This window comes from Coturnix japonica, chromosome 3 (genome assembly GCF_001577835.2).
Source record: "Coturnix japonica isolate 7356 chromosome 3, Coturnix japonica 2.1, whole genome shotgun sequence".
NCBI lineage: Eukaryota > Metazoa > Chordata > Aves > Galliformes > Phasianidae > Coturnix > Coturnix japonica.
Window position 1 is genome coordinate 26,065,891 of NC_029518.1, and position 14,931 is coordinate 26,080,821.

Consider the following 14,931-nt stretch of genomic DNA (forward strand, 5'->3'; position numbering starts at 1 on the left):
CTGCCCCGCGGGTGACGGCGGCGGCAGTCATGGGGGTGGAAGCGGGACGGCGGAGGCGCTGGGGTGTGCCGGTGTTGCTGCTGGCTTACCTATGTTACGTGGGGCTGGGGGCCGGTGTGCTGCAGGCGCTGGAAAGACCAGCCGAGGTGCGGGCGGCCCGGCGGCTCCTTCAGCAGCGCTGGGAGCTGCTCGCCAACCACACCTGCCTGCAGGGGCCCGCCCTGCAGAGGCTCATCCAGGTGAGCTCTGGGTTGCCTGAGCATCAGCTCGTGTGTATGTATATGGGCTTTTCCCCATCGTCGCTATCCGCTCAGGAGTTGTGGCGTTTGCTGGTTTGTAGGTGGTGGGTCCTGCGATGGTTAAGTGGCAGGGAGTTCTGGGTTGCTGTTGAATTAATCATGTATGAATTGTACGTAGCCTCTGGCATCTTACAAGTGAGGAATTCCTGTGGCTTTGGCGTGGTATGTTTAATTCGTTGTTATAATTAGTTTGGTTTTTTTTTGTTGTTTGTTTGTTTTTCTGATTTTCTGTTCCTTAATTAAGGGAAATGGAGAAATCCTGATAAGGAGTGCCTGAGTCATGTTAAAAAAGCTTCTTAGAAACATGTGCAGGGCAGCTGCAGCTCATAAAGGTGGATCAAATGCAATATCACTCATGTTCAAGTAGCTATGTTTTATGATGTAGAAATGTGCAAAATGGGATAGGTGTTTTTTTGTTTGTTTTTTGGTTTTTTTTTGCTGCTCTCTATATATAAGATTAAAGGGTGCTAAACAATTATACAAACCATTCCCATTTTGGAGGTGCTGGTAGTTGCTTGTGTAGTGATTATTCTGGTCTCTTTCAACCTCTGAGAGGTGCTGGTGTGGAAAAAGATGAGGGGGAGGGTGTAAGCAATTCTTGCTGGTGCTGGGAATCATCATGACTGGTCATCAGGCTCAAAGGACCTAAATCCTAAAATGTAACTATTTACACTTTTCCCTCTCCTTTAGTAGAGAGAAACAGAAAATAATAGAAAGCCATCCAATAGATAACTTTGTTGGGAGTTTCACCAATGCCCCAGCAGACAAAACTGTGCTGATACTTATGTCTCATCCCTTGACTTTCTGGGTGGCAAATTCTCTCAAGCAGTCAGTAGTAAAGTGGAGATGCTATATAAAGTTGGTCCCTTGAAAGTTACTGTGATATCTACTCCTATTATTTGTATTGTGTGCTGTGTAGAGCTCCAAGTAGAGGGTGTAAATAGTCTTCTGAAATACTTTGTCAGAGTGAAATGATAAATACATCAGAGCAGACCAGCCTGGCATTCCATAGAGGTGTCTGGAAGTTGAATTTAGTTCATTGCTGGCAAACGGAGCAGTAAGCATGGGCCTGCTCTGGGACTGCCAGGGGCTTTCTTTGGTGAATGATAGCAACATGGTGATGGCAGTGGGGAAAAGGCAGCTCCAACTGAATATGCAGCAAGGTCCTTCTAATGGCATTCTCATGGCTGTTTCCCTGCAGGATGACCCTCACTACTTCTTGGTCCTGTCTGGTAGTCACATGAGAAGGAGAACCAGAGAATACCTTTAGGTGATCTATTGCTTTAACATGCCAACTCATCATTTAATTGTGACCTGAGCAATCTGGATGAGGATGATAAAAGGGAGTTTGGTTTTATTTTAGCATCTGTGCATGTTTTGAGAAACCATACCCCGTTTGAATGGCTTCATGTGTTATTAAAAATAACTTTCACAGCGAGAGATTAATCTTAAACAGATAATCCATGGGGCTGCCTATTTTCCTGCACTCTTTTCTAATTTCCTGTGGGGCATTGCTTATTTACTTTAAGTGTGCTCAAAATATGAGATTTAGTGTGTGTGTGTTCGCAGTGTATTGCTTAATACAGTTTAATACAGGCAATGTCATTGCTAACCCTCTTCCAATAAAAAAACTGGTATTCCAGGTACAGTGACAATTGTTTGTTTGCAGAGAAGGCAGATAAAGAGTGTGAAAGCATAAAGCACTGAGTAAAATTTAATAATGATGAACTGCCTGTAATGTCAAAGCAATTTTCTTTTACCCTCCTGGATAATTCTGAAGTCTAGGTTTACTTTAAAGTGCATAGGAGCCAATGTAGAATAAAATCCCAGTTTGTGAAAGCAATGTGCAAATACCATTTTACAACCTGTTTGTGGCTTAGTTCCTAGTTACCATCCACAATCAGAGATCCACTCTTCCGATCCTTGTATAGACAGACAGCTCCTGCTTTGAGGTACTGATAGGAGAATGCGCTGTGAGGATGGGCAAGAGGAAAGGTGAAGGCAACCAAACCACACAGTGAGAGCAAGATAGTGGGTTCTTGTCCTGTGACTTCCATGGCTCACATCTTTCTGGGTCAGAAGCAGTATCTAATGAGGAAAACAAAAGACAGGAAAAGTTGGAGATAGAACAGAGTAACAGACAGCTGCTGCACAGCCAGTAATATAACATCTGCTCAGGAAAGACATGTTGGGGTTTGTTGACCTGTCTGTCCCTTGGTCACTTGTGACACTTAAATGAAGTCTATAGTAGCTTGCTCATCAAGGAGCAAACAGCTCCTGTGGAGCTACTAGGCAACAAATAGGGTGGGCGGTATTTGGCTTGTTATAGATATGATGATCTTTGCTTTAAATTGTGAGGTCACATCAAAGGAAGCTCTTGAGTTTTGCAGAAAGTGGAAACAGGTGCCATGTGACAGATTTCAGGTGATTACTGTTCTTTAGTGTACTGGGGATAACTGGACTCCATTGGTGGGGGGGATGAAGTACCTAAGAGTCTTGGTCCAGGTAAAAGCGAGGTTAGTTCCAGATGTGAGAACCCTTCCAGAAGTATCTGGTGAGTGAAGCTGCACACAAAGGAGGTACTTTCTTCATGGTCACATCTCTTAGAGCTGAGGCCTATGGGATTGGTCTGAGGCACACAACCCAGCTTGATGCACTTGGAAAAGACCTCTAAGATCATCCAGTCCAACTGCACACCCATCATCACCATACCCACTATGTCTCTTGTTTCTTGAACATCTCCTCTCCTATAAAGGAAGACTGAGGGAACTGGGCTTGTTCAGCTTGGAGAAGAGAGGGTTCTGGGGAGATTTCATTGTGGTCTTCCAGTACTGGAAGGAAGCAGTAGCTGTTTATGAGGGTGGACAGTGATAGGACAAGGGGGAATGGTTTTAAACTGGGACAGGGGAGGTTTAGGTTAGCTATTAGGAGGAAGTTTTTCACACAGAGGGTGGTGACACACTGGAACAGGTTGCCCAAGGTGGTTGTGGATGCCCCATCCCTAGAGGCATTCAAGGCCAGGCTGGATGTGGCTCTGGGCTGCCTGGTCTGGTGGTTGGTGACCCTGCACATAGCAGGGGAGTTGAAACAAGGTGATCATTGTGGTCCTTTTCAACTGAGGCCATTCTACGATTCTATAATGACTCCACCACCACTTCTAGAATAAATCCCTGTTTTACTGACTGGGTGAAGAATAAATAGCTCTGCACAGCTGAGCTGCCCTTCAAACTTGGTGTTTTTGTCAGTGGTTACAGATTTAGTTACAGTTGTTCTGCTTTCCAGCATTTCTTTATCTAGAACACTGTCCATATGTCTAGGCTTCCAATGAGCATCTTCTGTGTTGGGTTGTTACCATGATGTCCTTTTTATGCCATCTTTTTTTTTTTTTCTATAATTCAATCACAAAATACAGCTGTTTCCTGTATTTATTATATTGCTCTATATGCTTTCTATCATTGTAAATGTAAAAAGTTACTAAAACCATGTCATTTACATAAAACTGGGAAGAAGAAAACTGAAGCTGAGCTTAATTAAAAAAAAATACTTTTTCATCTGGCAAGATTTAAGGTCTAAGATCTAAGGGACCTAATTCTAAAGGGCAGGCCATGAACTAAAAGCCTATAGGGTGGGTGTAGATACTGTTATCTCCAGAGTTAGCTGCTAGAGCCACCAGGTTAATGACTACAAGAGTAGTATTTCCCATGTGACTGAAAGAGCCTCATCAATACTTTGGCTTGCACTGACATTAAATTTGCAGAAATCTTTCTAGCTGTCAGGAAATACGGCCCTGCAAATGCAGTTTAATAAAGTCATCTTGCCCACAGCAGTAGTTGACTGTTAAGGAGTAAGTGAGCATCAGAGATCCCTGTTAGCGCTAAAAGACTTAATGCAACAGTATTGGCTGTTAGTGTCGTGGAGCAGCAATATCTGTATAGGACCCACTTCAGTCAGACCATCCATCAATGTGTCACAGGTGAAAGAGTTGATTAGCTATAGTTGCTTTTCCTAATGTATTATCAAAATGTATTATGCTTGGGTTAAATTATAGCCAGCACAATTTTCCCCAGATCCATATCTGAGAGAAATTAACATACCCATGGTTCTTTTTAATTAACAGTTACCAAGAGAAAGTGCAGATCCAGCTGCAACAGTAAAAGTACTTTTGCTGCTAGAGCTCATTTAGTTCAGTGCAACTAACACCAATTACATGAGCAAAACTGTGTGCATTTCTTTGGGGTTTTTGTTGTTAAGCTGTTTGTTTGGAGGGAGTAATTATTTGATCAGATTTCAGGTTATCTGAAAGATGTGAAGTTAAGAAATCCTCTGAAATCCACCATCCATAATGAATCTTGTGCCAGCTCTTCTTTTAGTCTGTATTCAAGTAAACTTCCACTCTGGGAAAGGACAGGGAATCATAGTTCATATCTGGGAATGGTGTAATCTGTAATCTTCTATTAAATTATTTTGAAGTCAACTGACCCTTGTCCTCAGAATCTGAGATTAAGATTAACATTGTTTTCTTCAGATTGCAGCTAGAATTCTATGAAATGTGAATGGGTGTTCATATAGAAACATTACATAGAATTTCCAGAGCACAAAGATTTTGAGATTATACTTCATCATTGCTCTGAATGATAGTTTGGTGCCGTGGGAATACCTTCTTTACTTCACTGATAGACTGTGAAGGTGAGGAACTGTTTGCACTGTTTCATATAGTTTTTGAGGAGCCATATGCTTCCTGGGGAAGCCGGTTAGTATGAAAGCACAAGCTTCAGCTAGGCTTGGGAGTGAAATTTCTTATGGTGTATCTCATTTGCTGTGAACTCTGGCCAAAATGTCATAGTTCAGAATCATAAGGGCAACTGCAGTGGCTGGAACCTTGGTTTATGAAAGGTCATTCTCCCAACTCCTTTTGCAGTATCCTACTTCAGAAAAAAAAAATGTTTTGTCTCTCTATTATCCTGAAATAAGAAACAATTAGAGCATGATTCAGGAGAAGCCAGGAATTCTTGTTACCATATGCTTGGAATGGTCTTGATCTTCTGTGGCTTCATGTTAGAATCATAGAATCCTTAGTGTTGGAAGGGACCTCTAAAGGCATTCTACTCCAACTCCCCTGCAGTGAACAGGGGCACCTACAGCTCCATCAGGTGCTCAGAGTCTTGTCCAGCCTGACTTTGAGTGTCTCCAGGGATGGGGTAACCACTACCTATCTGGGCAACCTGTTCCAGTGCCTCACCACCCTCACTGTAAAAGACTTTTTCCTTATATCCAACTGAATTTTACCTTCTTTAAGCTTGAAACTCTCCCCTTGTCCTATCGCCATGTTCTCTTGTGTTATCTTATATCTTTTTTTATTCTAATGGAGGCAGATTGGTTCAAATCTACCTAATTAATCATTTATACTTTATTTTCTTGCTCTAAACTTTCTGCTTGTTTTTTGTTTTTTGTTTTTTTTTTTTCTGTGTAGGAATGAGAGACATAGTTTTCCAGAGAAAGTAAAGATTACAAGAAAGACGGTGTCTCTGTTTACATATACACATACATTCATTCCTTGTTGGTTTTAAATGCCTCTCTTGAAAGCTGTATCCAAGTTCACCTGCAGTTGTGACTTGGCACAGAGCTGAAGGATGAAGTTTTCAGTTGGTGTTAAGGAGGGCAGAGTAAATAATGTCTCTCCCTTTGGCAGCACTTAGTGATCATGAGCCAAGCTGCAGCAGTAAGCTGCTGCTGGTGGTAGAGGGGCCAGCCTGTGATATGAGATTATAGAATGGAGAAGTGCATTAGCTGAGAAAGCTGGGAGTTGCCCAGAACTGATAACACAGCATGCACTGTAAGTGTGGGGGGACTTAGGATACAGCTGAAGGTAAGAGTGACTTCAAAGCAAATGGAAAAAGAATAAACCTACATTTCTCAAGAAAAGAAAAAGGTGTAGCACTGACATATCAAAAGAGAAGTGAACTCTATAGGCTATGTGTGTTAATCTTCTGGAGATACTTTAAATAGGTAGTCTCATTCCTCAGTTTCTTCCTTTATTTTTCTTTAAAAGCAGAAGAGGTCTTTTAGAAGTGAAAATGAGGCATGTGGTTTAATTTTTGCTATGACTGTAGCTGTGTTGGGTTTGTTGAGACAAAGCTGTGTGGGATGGTTTCACAGGTGGAGTGGGACATTCACTGTCAGTCATTTGTGGAAGCACAGCCCCAGAGATGAGTAGGGCTAAAAGGCCGGCTGCAACAGTGTTTTTGTTTTTATTTTGTGTTTATTTAGCTGCAATAAGGAAATTAGAGCACTATATTGTATTGGGATACTCCTTTAGGAAGAACCAGCAGTGATTATTCTAATTGACAATAAAGAGAAGGAAAGAAAAGTTATTGCCATTGTAAAATAAGCTTGCTTTGTGGTAGAAATCCATAGCTTCCTCATGGAGTTCCTAGTCAGCTTGGTTAAAGGAAGGAATTCCCTGCAGAATGACACACAAAAAATGGGCTTTTATTTGCAGTAGGATGTAATGATCAGTTTAACAAGAAGCATGCGCTTGCAAGCATTAGTTTATTATGTTAGTAAGGAAAAATTTCAGAGCTGAGTGAAACCAAGCAGGAGGCTGAATGTAAGTGTTCTGAACCGTATTTTATCACAGAGTTAGTGAGGCAAACACCTGCATTTAAACAGACTACTGTGAGTGGAGGTCATGCTGTTTTTATTTCTAACCATAAACTATGATAAGATTTGATGATGGATTTAGGCTTTGCATGGCACTTTCAAGAAACAGAGCAGCCTCACTGATGAGAAAATGTGGCATCTTACAAATGAATTTTTCATTGACTCATGAAGTCCTGTTAATCTAGAAGATCCTAATTTAAAGATCCTACAGCAACTAGCTCCATAGAGACTTCTATAGAAGCCTCAAAATGTTATGTGCATTGTAAGCTGAATATTTGCAGTCATCTCTGTGACCCATAAATTATTATGATTAATTTAGAGGAGAAAATAAGTACAGAGAAGTAAAATTCCTGTTATTTAGCTTTTCTGCCAGTAGAAACTGAAGCAGAACTGAGTTCTGTCAGGGTTTTTTTTTTGGCTTTTTTTTTTTTTTTTTCCTATTTTAACTTCCTGCTGCTTCCTTCTTGTACTTCTGAATAAGACATGTGGCATTTCAAGTTCCCAAAGGAGCAAGTTCAGTATTGTAGTTGAGCAGTTGTTGGTGTTACCTGATGTGTTAGATCAGACAGATAACCACTTCTGAAAAACTGGGTTTGGGACTGTACCTTGGAATGCATCAGGTCTGAGAAGACACAACAAGTTATTAACCTAATTAAGAGAAAATAGAAAACACTTAGGATTCTTCCCTCTCAATCAAGTGAAAAATGTCTGTAGTTCTCAAAGCCACACTAAAGGAACCAAGCTGACATGACCTTATGTATATATTTCAGTTCTTGAATAAGTTTTCAACCCACCCACCACCCACTTTTTTGTTGTTGTTGTTGTTTGCTTTAAAAAAAAAAAAAAGGCAAGAGAGGAATCTGCAATTATTCAATGGGAAAACCAGAGAGGATTCAGTTGCCCTAATTGGCTGTTTATTAGCTGGATTTCTCCAATGTGTTCTATCAAAATGGTAAACCACTTTTAATTTTTCTTATGAAAAGTCACTAACCAAAAGCATATATCTAGAGAAGCATATTAAGTTATCAGAGGTATGCACTGATATGTTGCATACTGCATACATATGCACTGAATACTCTCTTGTCCTCCAGGAGTTTGTAGTTCGATGACTTAGCATTCCAGAAGTAATTTCTGTGTTTCTTTCATGAATCTGCCTCTTTGAGCCCAGCTGTAGGAAGTCAAGCTCTGTCACTTGCAATTCTACTTTTCTCAGAGAGAGAAAAAAAAAAAAAAAAATCTTTAATTTTTTATCATTGTTGCTGTGCTTCTGAAGTTGATTCTGGGTGTTATAAGTCTGTATCCTTGTTTCCACCCTCTAAGAATCCTCCACTTTAAGGGCCACATCAGTAACTATTTCTTTCTAAGGAGTGATAAACTTAAGGTTTCTGCCAGAAGTGGCAGTTTATTCAACTGGGTTTGATTTGTGTGAGTATTCAGACATCCCCATTGTCCGATGTCAGATTGTGACAGGTGCTGTGATCCTCACAGCTAATAATGTTATCTGGCTGTTTGATAGCAAAATCTAACAGGGAAAGATAAAAGATGTAGCCAGATGCTTACAAGCTGAAGGCACTCTTGGAGACCTCCTGTAAATATGTGAAGTGCCTCAGTCCCAGAAGCAGCAGGCTCATTGCTTGCTCTTTGTCAGTGAATGGGTTGTTGCGTTAACTTCCTATTGAGATGAGTATGGGAACATGGTGCTATTCGGTGCGAGCACTTGAGCCTGGCTATCAGTCTCTTAAGCTCTGTCCTCTTAGGCTCTGTGTTTCCTGGTAGCAGCATCACCTCAGGGGAAGTTAACACAACGACTTGGAGATGTTTCCTCCTTACAAAACACTGCAGTCAGGAAACGTGGCTCCCAAGTATATAAAATAACTCTTCAAATACATCAAGAGAGACATTGGAGTCCGATGGGTGAGAAATGTGTTGTTTTCTCCCCACGTGCTCCCTCTACCCATGAAACTAGGGTGTAAATTTGAAGATAAAAGGCCTGTTATTCTCTCACATTTCCTTGTGTAGCTTGTGATCTCAGCAGTCCTACGTGTTTCGTCTTGAAGACACATATTCCAGCATATACCTGCTGGAATGCCACGTCCTGCTCTCAGATAAAAATTTATAATAAACTCAAGCACACACACAAAAAAAACCCCTGTGCATACAGCGCATTTTCTGTTCTCCTACCTGATCTCCTACTGATATGAACTCAGCAACTGACACCATTACAAAATGTCAAGGTTTTTAAAGCCATAAGCTTAAGAACTAGAGAGGTCAGTAAGAAACTGTTGACAAACTGGCTAAATGGACAGAAGTTTCTTCACACAGAAGGTAGAAAACAGCAATGGATGTTCTTGTGGGACATCGTATCACAGGAAGTGGAAAGCTACAGGAATCAAGGCATCAAATGCTTGATTTCACATCACCGCATCACCTAAGTTCTCTATGATTTGGGATCAAGAAACTGAACGGTTGTAATCACCTGTGATCTTGGAGCTGTTCTTTGCTTTTAGTGTGAGAACTGGTAACTCTGCAGAGAAAGAGATAATGGCCCACGTAAAGATGCTGATAGGGTCTCTGTAATCTGCTTTTAATTCATAGCCATGTATAATTTCAGAAATCACTTACACAGTGTAGTATGCCTTCGCCAGTAAAAAAAACAAAGCTGCTGTGCTTTGCATGCTAGAGACACTGGTTTTCTTGTTGAGTGTATAAACTTAAAACTGGTGCAAATCTAACCTGAGAATGATTCCTTTCATTATCAATAGATGGAGGCTTTATCAGCAGTTTTATAGATGGCATAGGGATAGTGTTATTGGAAATCAGCATGTCTTCCTCAGAAGTGATGAATTTTATCTACTCTTGGCTACACTTTGCATTCAAGGATTATCATCTTTGAAGGATTTTCTTGGTCAGTGGGTGTGAAATGCTTAGTATACATGCTGAGACTAATATTGTTTTCTTCACAACTCTGTTGAATATCTTTGACTTAATTGGCATGAGGAAGTATAATTAGATCTGGGCATTGCTAAAACATCTGATACCTTGTTTTACCTTAATTCCATATATTTCACCATAGTGAAATTCAAGTCTTTCCCAGGTGGACTAACAAAATTGGGCATCATGCTACTCCAGTCTAAATCTAATTTATTCAACTTAAAGCTCTGTGGTAGGGACAAGTTATCTAAAACTAGTAGGCTGATGATTTTGTATTGTTTCTATGTCACACATCATGTGTATTTTACTGCTCTGGGGATTCTGCTATCAAAACATCCCATCTGGAAGCATCTTGCTTTCCTATGAATATGCTGTAGGGCAATCAATAATGCTCTGACTGGGCTTTCTGTAGGCAATTCTTGCCCTCTAGTCGCTTTCACAATTACCTGTATGATCTACCACGTGCAACTTCCTGCTCTTCTGTAGATGGTTTTTTCTTACAATCAGTACACTGTTTCTTTTGGCTTCCTGACCTCTCAGCTCCTTGGTCTCTGAGGCACAGGATATCCTCTACTAGAAAGGAAATGTTATGGTCCAAAGAAGTTGTAGTTTGTGATTTTAACAGCCAGCACTAGAAATGCCAGTCACATGAAGTTGCCATAAGGGAATCGGTGGGATTTAATGTTATTTTCTCTTTGCAGGGCATCATTGAAGCCTACAAGAGTGGTGTAACCATTCAGGGAAACACCACCAGCCTGGGCAGGTGGGACTTCAGTGGGTCTTTCTTCTTCTCCATCTCTGCAATAACAACCATTGGTAAGAGTTCTGTGCCGATTGAGTGGCCTTATAGGTGGGAGAGAGGCAAGTACTACTAGACACTGTTCAGTTCTGGGGGACTTTGTGTTACTGGTCGATATCATAGCATAGCACTAAGTAGCTTCTCAATGGGTAAGCACATAAGAACCTATACCAAGAAACAATAAATGCTTTGTCAGTGCCAGTGTAATGAAAATCTCCATCTAGGTGCAAGGATAATTAGCCCAGTACATACCTCTACTAAGTTCCTCAGTGTTTTTGGTTGCAAAGTAGTATTGCTTCAAGGTTCTGCAGTATCTATACTCCTTATATCTCAGAATGGTGGGGACCTTGGAAGGTCACCCAGCTCAGCCCCCACTCAAGCAGGGATGCACAAAGTAGGCTGCCCAAGGGCATTCCCAGGGAGCTCCTGAAGGTCTTCCTTAGGAGGAAGACTCCACACCCTCTTTTCTTACACTTTCTGAGAGGTACAAGGTGAATTGTGCATTGAAATGAGCTTATCCTGTCACAAAAAGAGAGAGAGAAGTATTTTGAAAAACTTTTATTCTACTTGCATTGGATGGGAGCCTACATGTTTGGGTTAAAGTCCCACAGTTGGATAAATGAAACAGTTCAGTTAAGTTCCTGCAAATGAGTAATGCAGAGCCATGATGGAAATGGGAGGGAAGAGAATGCAAACAATAAAATGGATTTATGCACAGCACAACTTAATGCAGATACTATCAATTATTGTCAGTGCGTATCCCCAGGCCTCCAAACCATTAATAACTTGTCCTGACATTTTTTCTCACTACGTAACTCAATATTATAAAAACTGTGGGGGAAGAGAATGTGGTGTAGGGAGAGTCATTCAGCATATGTTAGAAAAACAAACAAAACTTCATGGATCTCTCTCGTGTTATGTCACACCTGTCAGCTCTCTTCAGTTTAAAGATTTGGATTTTTTTATTTTCATGCACCCAGGGGGAGCTTTATTTTGAATTATCTCTTGCAGTTCTTGAAAATGCATTGATTTCAGAACGTTAAGCCTCAAAGTAAGAGTTGAGACAGAGAAAGTCATGGGTGGTTTTTGGTTTTTCTTCACTTAAAATTCCTCTGAACTAATTCCTGTCCAAGCCCCAGCTTGATGCTTTCCTATGCGATCTGCTCTAGGGAACCTGCTTTGGGAAGGGGATGGAACTTGATGATCCTTCCAACCCCTACGATCCTGTCATTCTGTGATCTGCTCTTTTGCGCGTGTTTTGTTCTGTGTGATGCCTTACCACCAGGTACGGGGTACGGGCTGCACCAGATGATGGCAGTGGTGCGTCGCCAGACGGGGCTCTGGTACAGTGCAACGTTCATTCAGAGCAGCTTTGCTCCATCCTTAATCCCGATTCATTTCTAAACTGTAAGAATTACTGTGTTTTACCACGACCAATTTAAGATAAGCACAGTCCAGGAGAATCAGATTTATCATGTTCATATGCAAGAGTATTTTTGAGATGTTGGCTGAGATCTACACTAAATACCTACTTATATTTTACTGATGTAAAGCTGTGTTTTTAGGGGACTTGCTAGTGACTTTGTGATTGATCAGGTCACCTCTACAAAAAGAACTTGAAACTGCTAGGCCTTGGATTTTGTTGTTTAGGCTGTTAATTGGAAACAGGTTAGTATATTAACGCTGTAGATGATAGTATGTTGTAGAAGTGAAAAATTGAGCCCCCCAATGCTTCACCTTGGGTCTAAGTTAACCATCTCCTTTGCTCATGCAAGTTTTTGAGGCAGTCACTAGTGCAGCCTCATTGACCTGAGCATTAAAGAAAGGTTCCTCATTTTGGGTAATTATAGGTCAATCTCATAAACTGAATAGAACTGCAATTAACCAGCAACTCTGCCCATGACAGGGAGCTGGAACTAGATAATATTTAAGGCCTCCTGCAACTTAAGCCATTCTATGATTGTAATTTTTCATCACATGGGATTGACAGACCTGGCCTTCTGTCAATTCCTTCTCCTGTTCTGATATTCTTCATTGCCTCCTTCATTGCTGTATTTACGCATTATGTCATCCCAAATACTGTTTCCTATCTCATTTTCTGTAGGAGATTTTTCTCTTTATCCCGAAGAATAATCTTGAGAGTAGAGCTGAAAGTGATTAGGGAAAGAGGAGATAATTTTCTGTTGGTTTTAACTCTCAAATATCCTTATCCTCTGTTTGCTCTCTTCTCAGTTAGCTTGGACTTCCAGGACACAGAGGTCAAAGCAAGTTCAGAGTGGGTTCTAAGATTAAAGTTAAACACCACAGGGTGGTGAGATTTTTTTGTTGCCGTTGTTGCTGTTGTTAGGTGGAAGGGAAAGGACTTGGGACTGAGGTTTGTGCTTGCTTTAAAGAAAGTAGAATATTTTTCTCTCACAGTCCAAGTATCTCCCCCATAACCACTAAATACCAGAATCTATATGAGATGTTCTCCATTTTAGATGCAGTTCCTGAGATTCTAGGCCACCACTGCCATCTTCTCTACCTACACTGAATTGAGATAATCTTATTTTTTTCCTCAAAGCAACATATGAATTTGTCATGAATTAAACTTTCACTTAGTCTGAAGGAAAATATTCAAGTTACTTTGAAGAAGCATGAGGAAGAGTTTATGTCTTCAGAGAAGTGTTAGAGGAATGAGCTCTTGGCAAGAGCACTCAGTGAGTGCAGTAGAGCAGCATCAAGTTTCTTCCTGTGTCTGGAGATCTCCCTAACTGCCAAATGAAACATCTTCCCCAGAGCAATTAAATGTGTAACACAAAGTAGTCTAACTATAGCAGTGGCAGCCCTCACTGGACTGCCCAGCAGGCCTGTGGATCAGACATTTGTTGTAAGACAAGGTACCTGACTCCCAGGCTTTTCTGAGTGTTTGACAGCATTCTGCTTTGGATGCTCAACAGGTGAGGCTAAGAGCCCTTCCTTGTTCCCACACAAGAACATCTTTTAACTTTGGGATTATAATGCTCCAAAATCTCAAAAAAAAAAACAAAAACAAACAAACAAAAAAAAAACCAACAACAACACCAAAAAAACCCAAACATTTGAATGCTCAAGCAGCTGTTAAAAGTTACTGGCTGGAGCGGTGACTCTTCTGCTGGCGCTTTTTATGAAAATGTATTTCTGTATTTTCCCTCAACTGAAGTTTGGTGCATTTGCGGATGTCTTTCAACTCACAGAGGATGCTTTCACTCTCTTCTTTCCCTCCCCCGCCCCATTCCAAATGCTTTTTGCTTAAGATACTATTTTATGGCTGAGCAGTGAGAGCTGGGTCCAAACAAGCCACTCATTGTCAGTAGCAGGAAGTAGCAGTTGCGTTGGCCAAACTGAGGGTGCTGTCATTGGGATACTGTCATGTGAGTGAAGAGAGAGATTTTTTGCTGATTCTCTATTGATCACATCTCGATATCTTCCTCTTTACAAGTCCTCAGAGCCTCTGAATCCTTTATGAGACTGAATGTGTACAAGTCCACAGGGCTAGATGACATTCATCCTAGGGTCTTAAGGGAGCTGTCTGATGTGGTTACTGAGCTGCTGTCTGTCATATTTGAAAAGTAGTCTGAGAAACATCACTTCCATTCATGGGAAAGGGAGGAAGAAGGACCCAGGGAACTACAGGCCAGTGAACCTTACCTCTGTGCCTGGGAAGATCATAGAACAGATCCTCCTGGAAGACATGTTAAGGCACACAACGGATGGGTGGTTGATCCAAGACAGCCAGCACAGCTTCACTAATGAAAGGTTGTACCTAACCAATCTGGTGGCCTCCTATGAGGGTGAGGCTGCAGTGGTAGATGGCAGGAAGGCAACTGATGTAATCTACCTGGACTTCTGCAAAGCCTTTTAAAGCTCCCACCACATTCTTTAAGTCAGAGAGAGGTGATTTTGAAGGGTGAGCTATTTGTTGGATAAGGAATTGATGAGAGCGTCACAGCCAGAGCATTGTGGTCAATAGCTCTATGTCCAGGTGAAGGGTGGTAATGGAGTTCATCTTGAGTGCAGTACTCTTTAACATCTTTATCAAAGACATGGATGATGAGATTGAGCAAGTTTGAAGATGACACCAAGCTGAGCAGTGCAGTTGATACAGCAGAAGGAAGATATGCCATTTGGGGGGACATTGACAAACTCAAAAGGTGGGCCATTTTGAGCACCAAAAGGTTTTGCATTTGGGTCAAGGTAATCCCAGGTATGTGTACAAACTGA

The 14,931-nt window shown here is 41.2% G+C and overlaps 1 protein-coding gene across 1 annotated transcript in view; it reads left to right on the plus strand.

Moving 5' to 3' along the window:
• The window catches only part of KCNK17 (potassium two pore domain channel subfamily K member 17), a 24,195-nt gene continuing 9,264 nt past the window's right edge, over nucleotides 1-14,931 (plus strand). Inside the window, exons 1-2 of the mRNA XM_015857817.2 lie at nucleotides 1-239; nucleotides 10,592-10,706. Coding sequence (XP_015713303.1) covers nucleotides 30-239; nucleotides 10,592-10,706 — 325 coding nt within the window. The 5' untranslated portion in view covers nucleotides 1-29. The remainder of the gene's footprint in view (nucleotides 240-10,591; nucleotides 10,707-14,931) is intronic.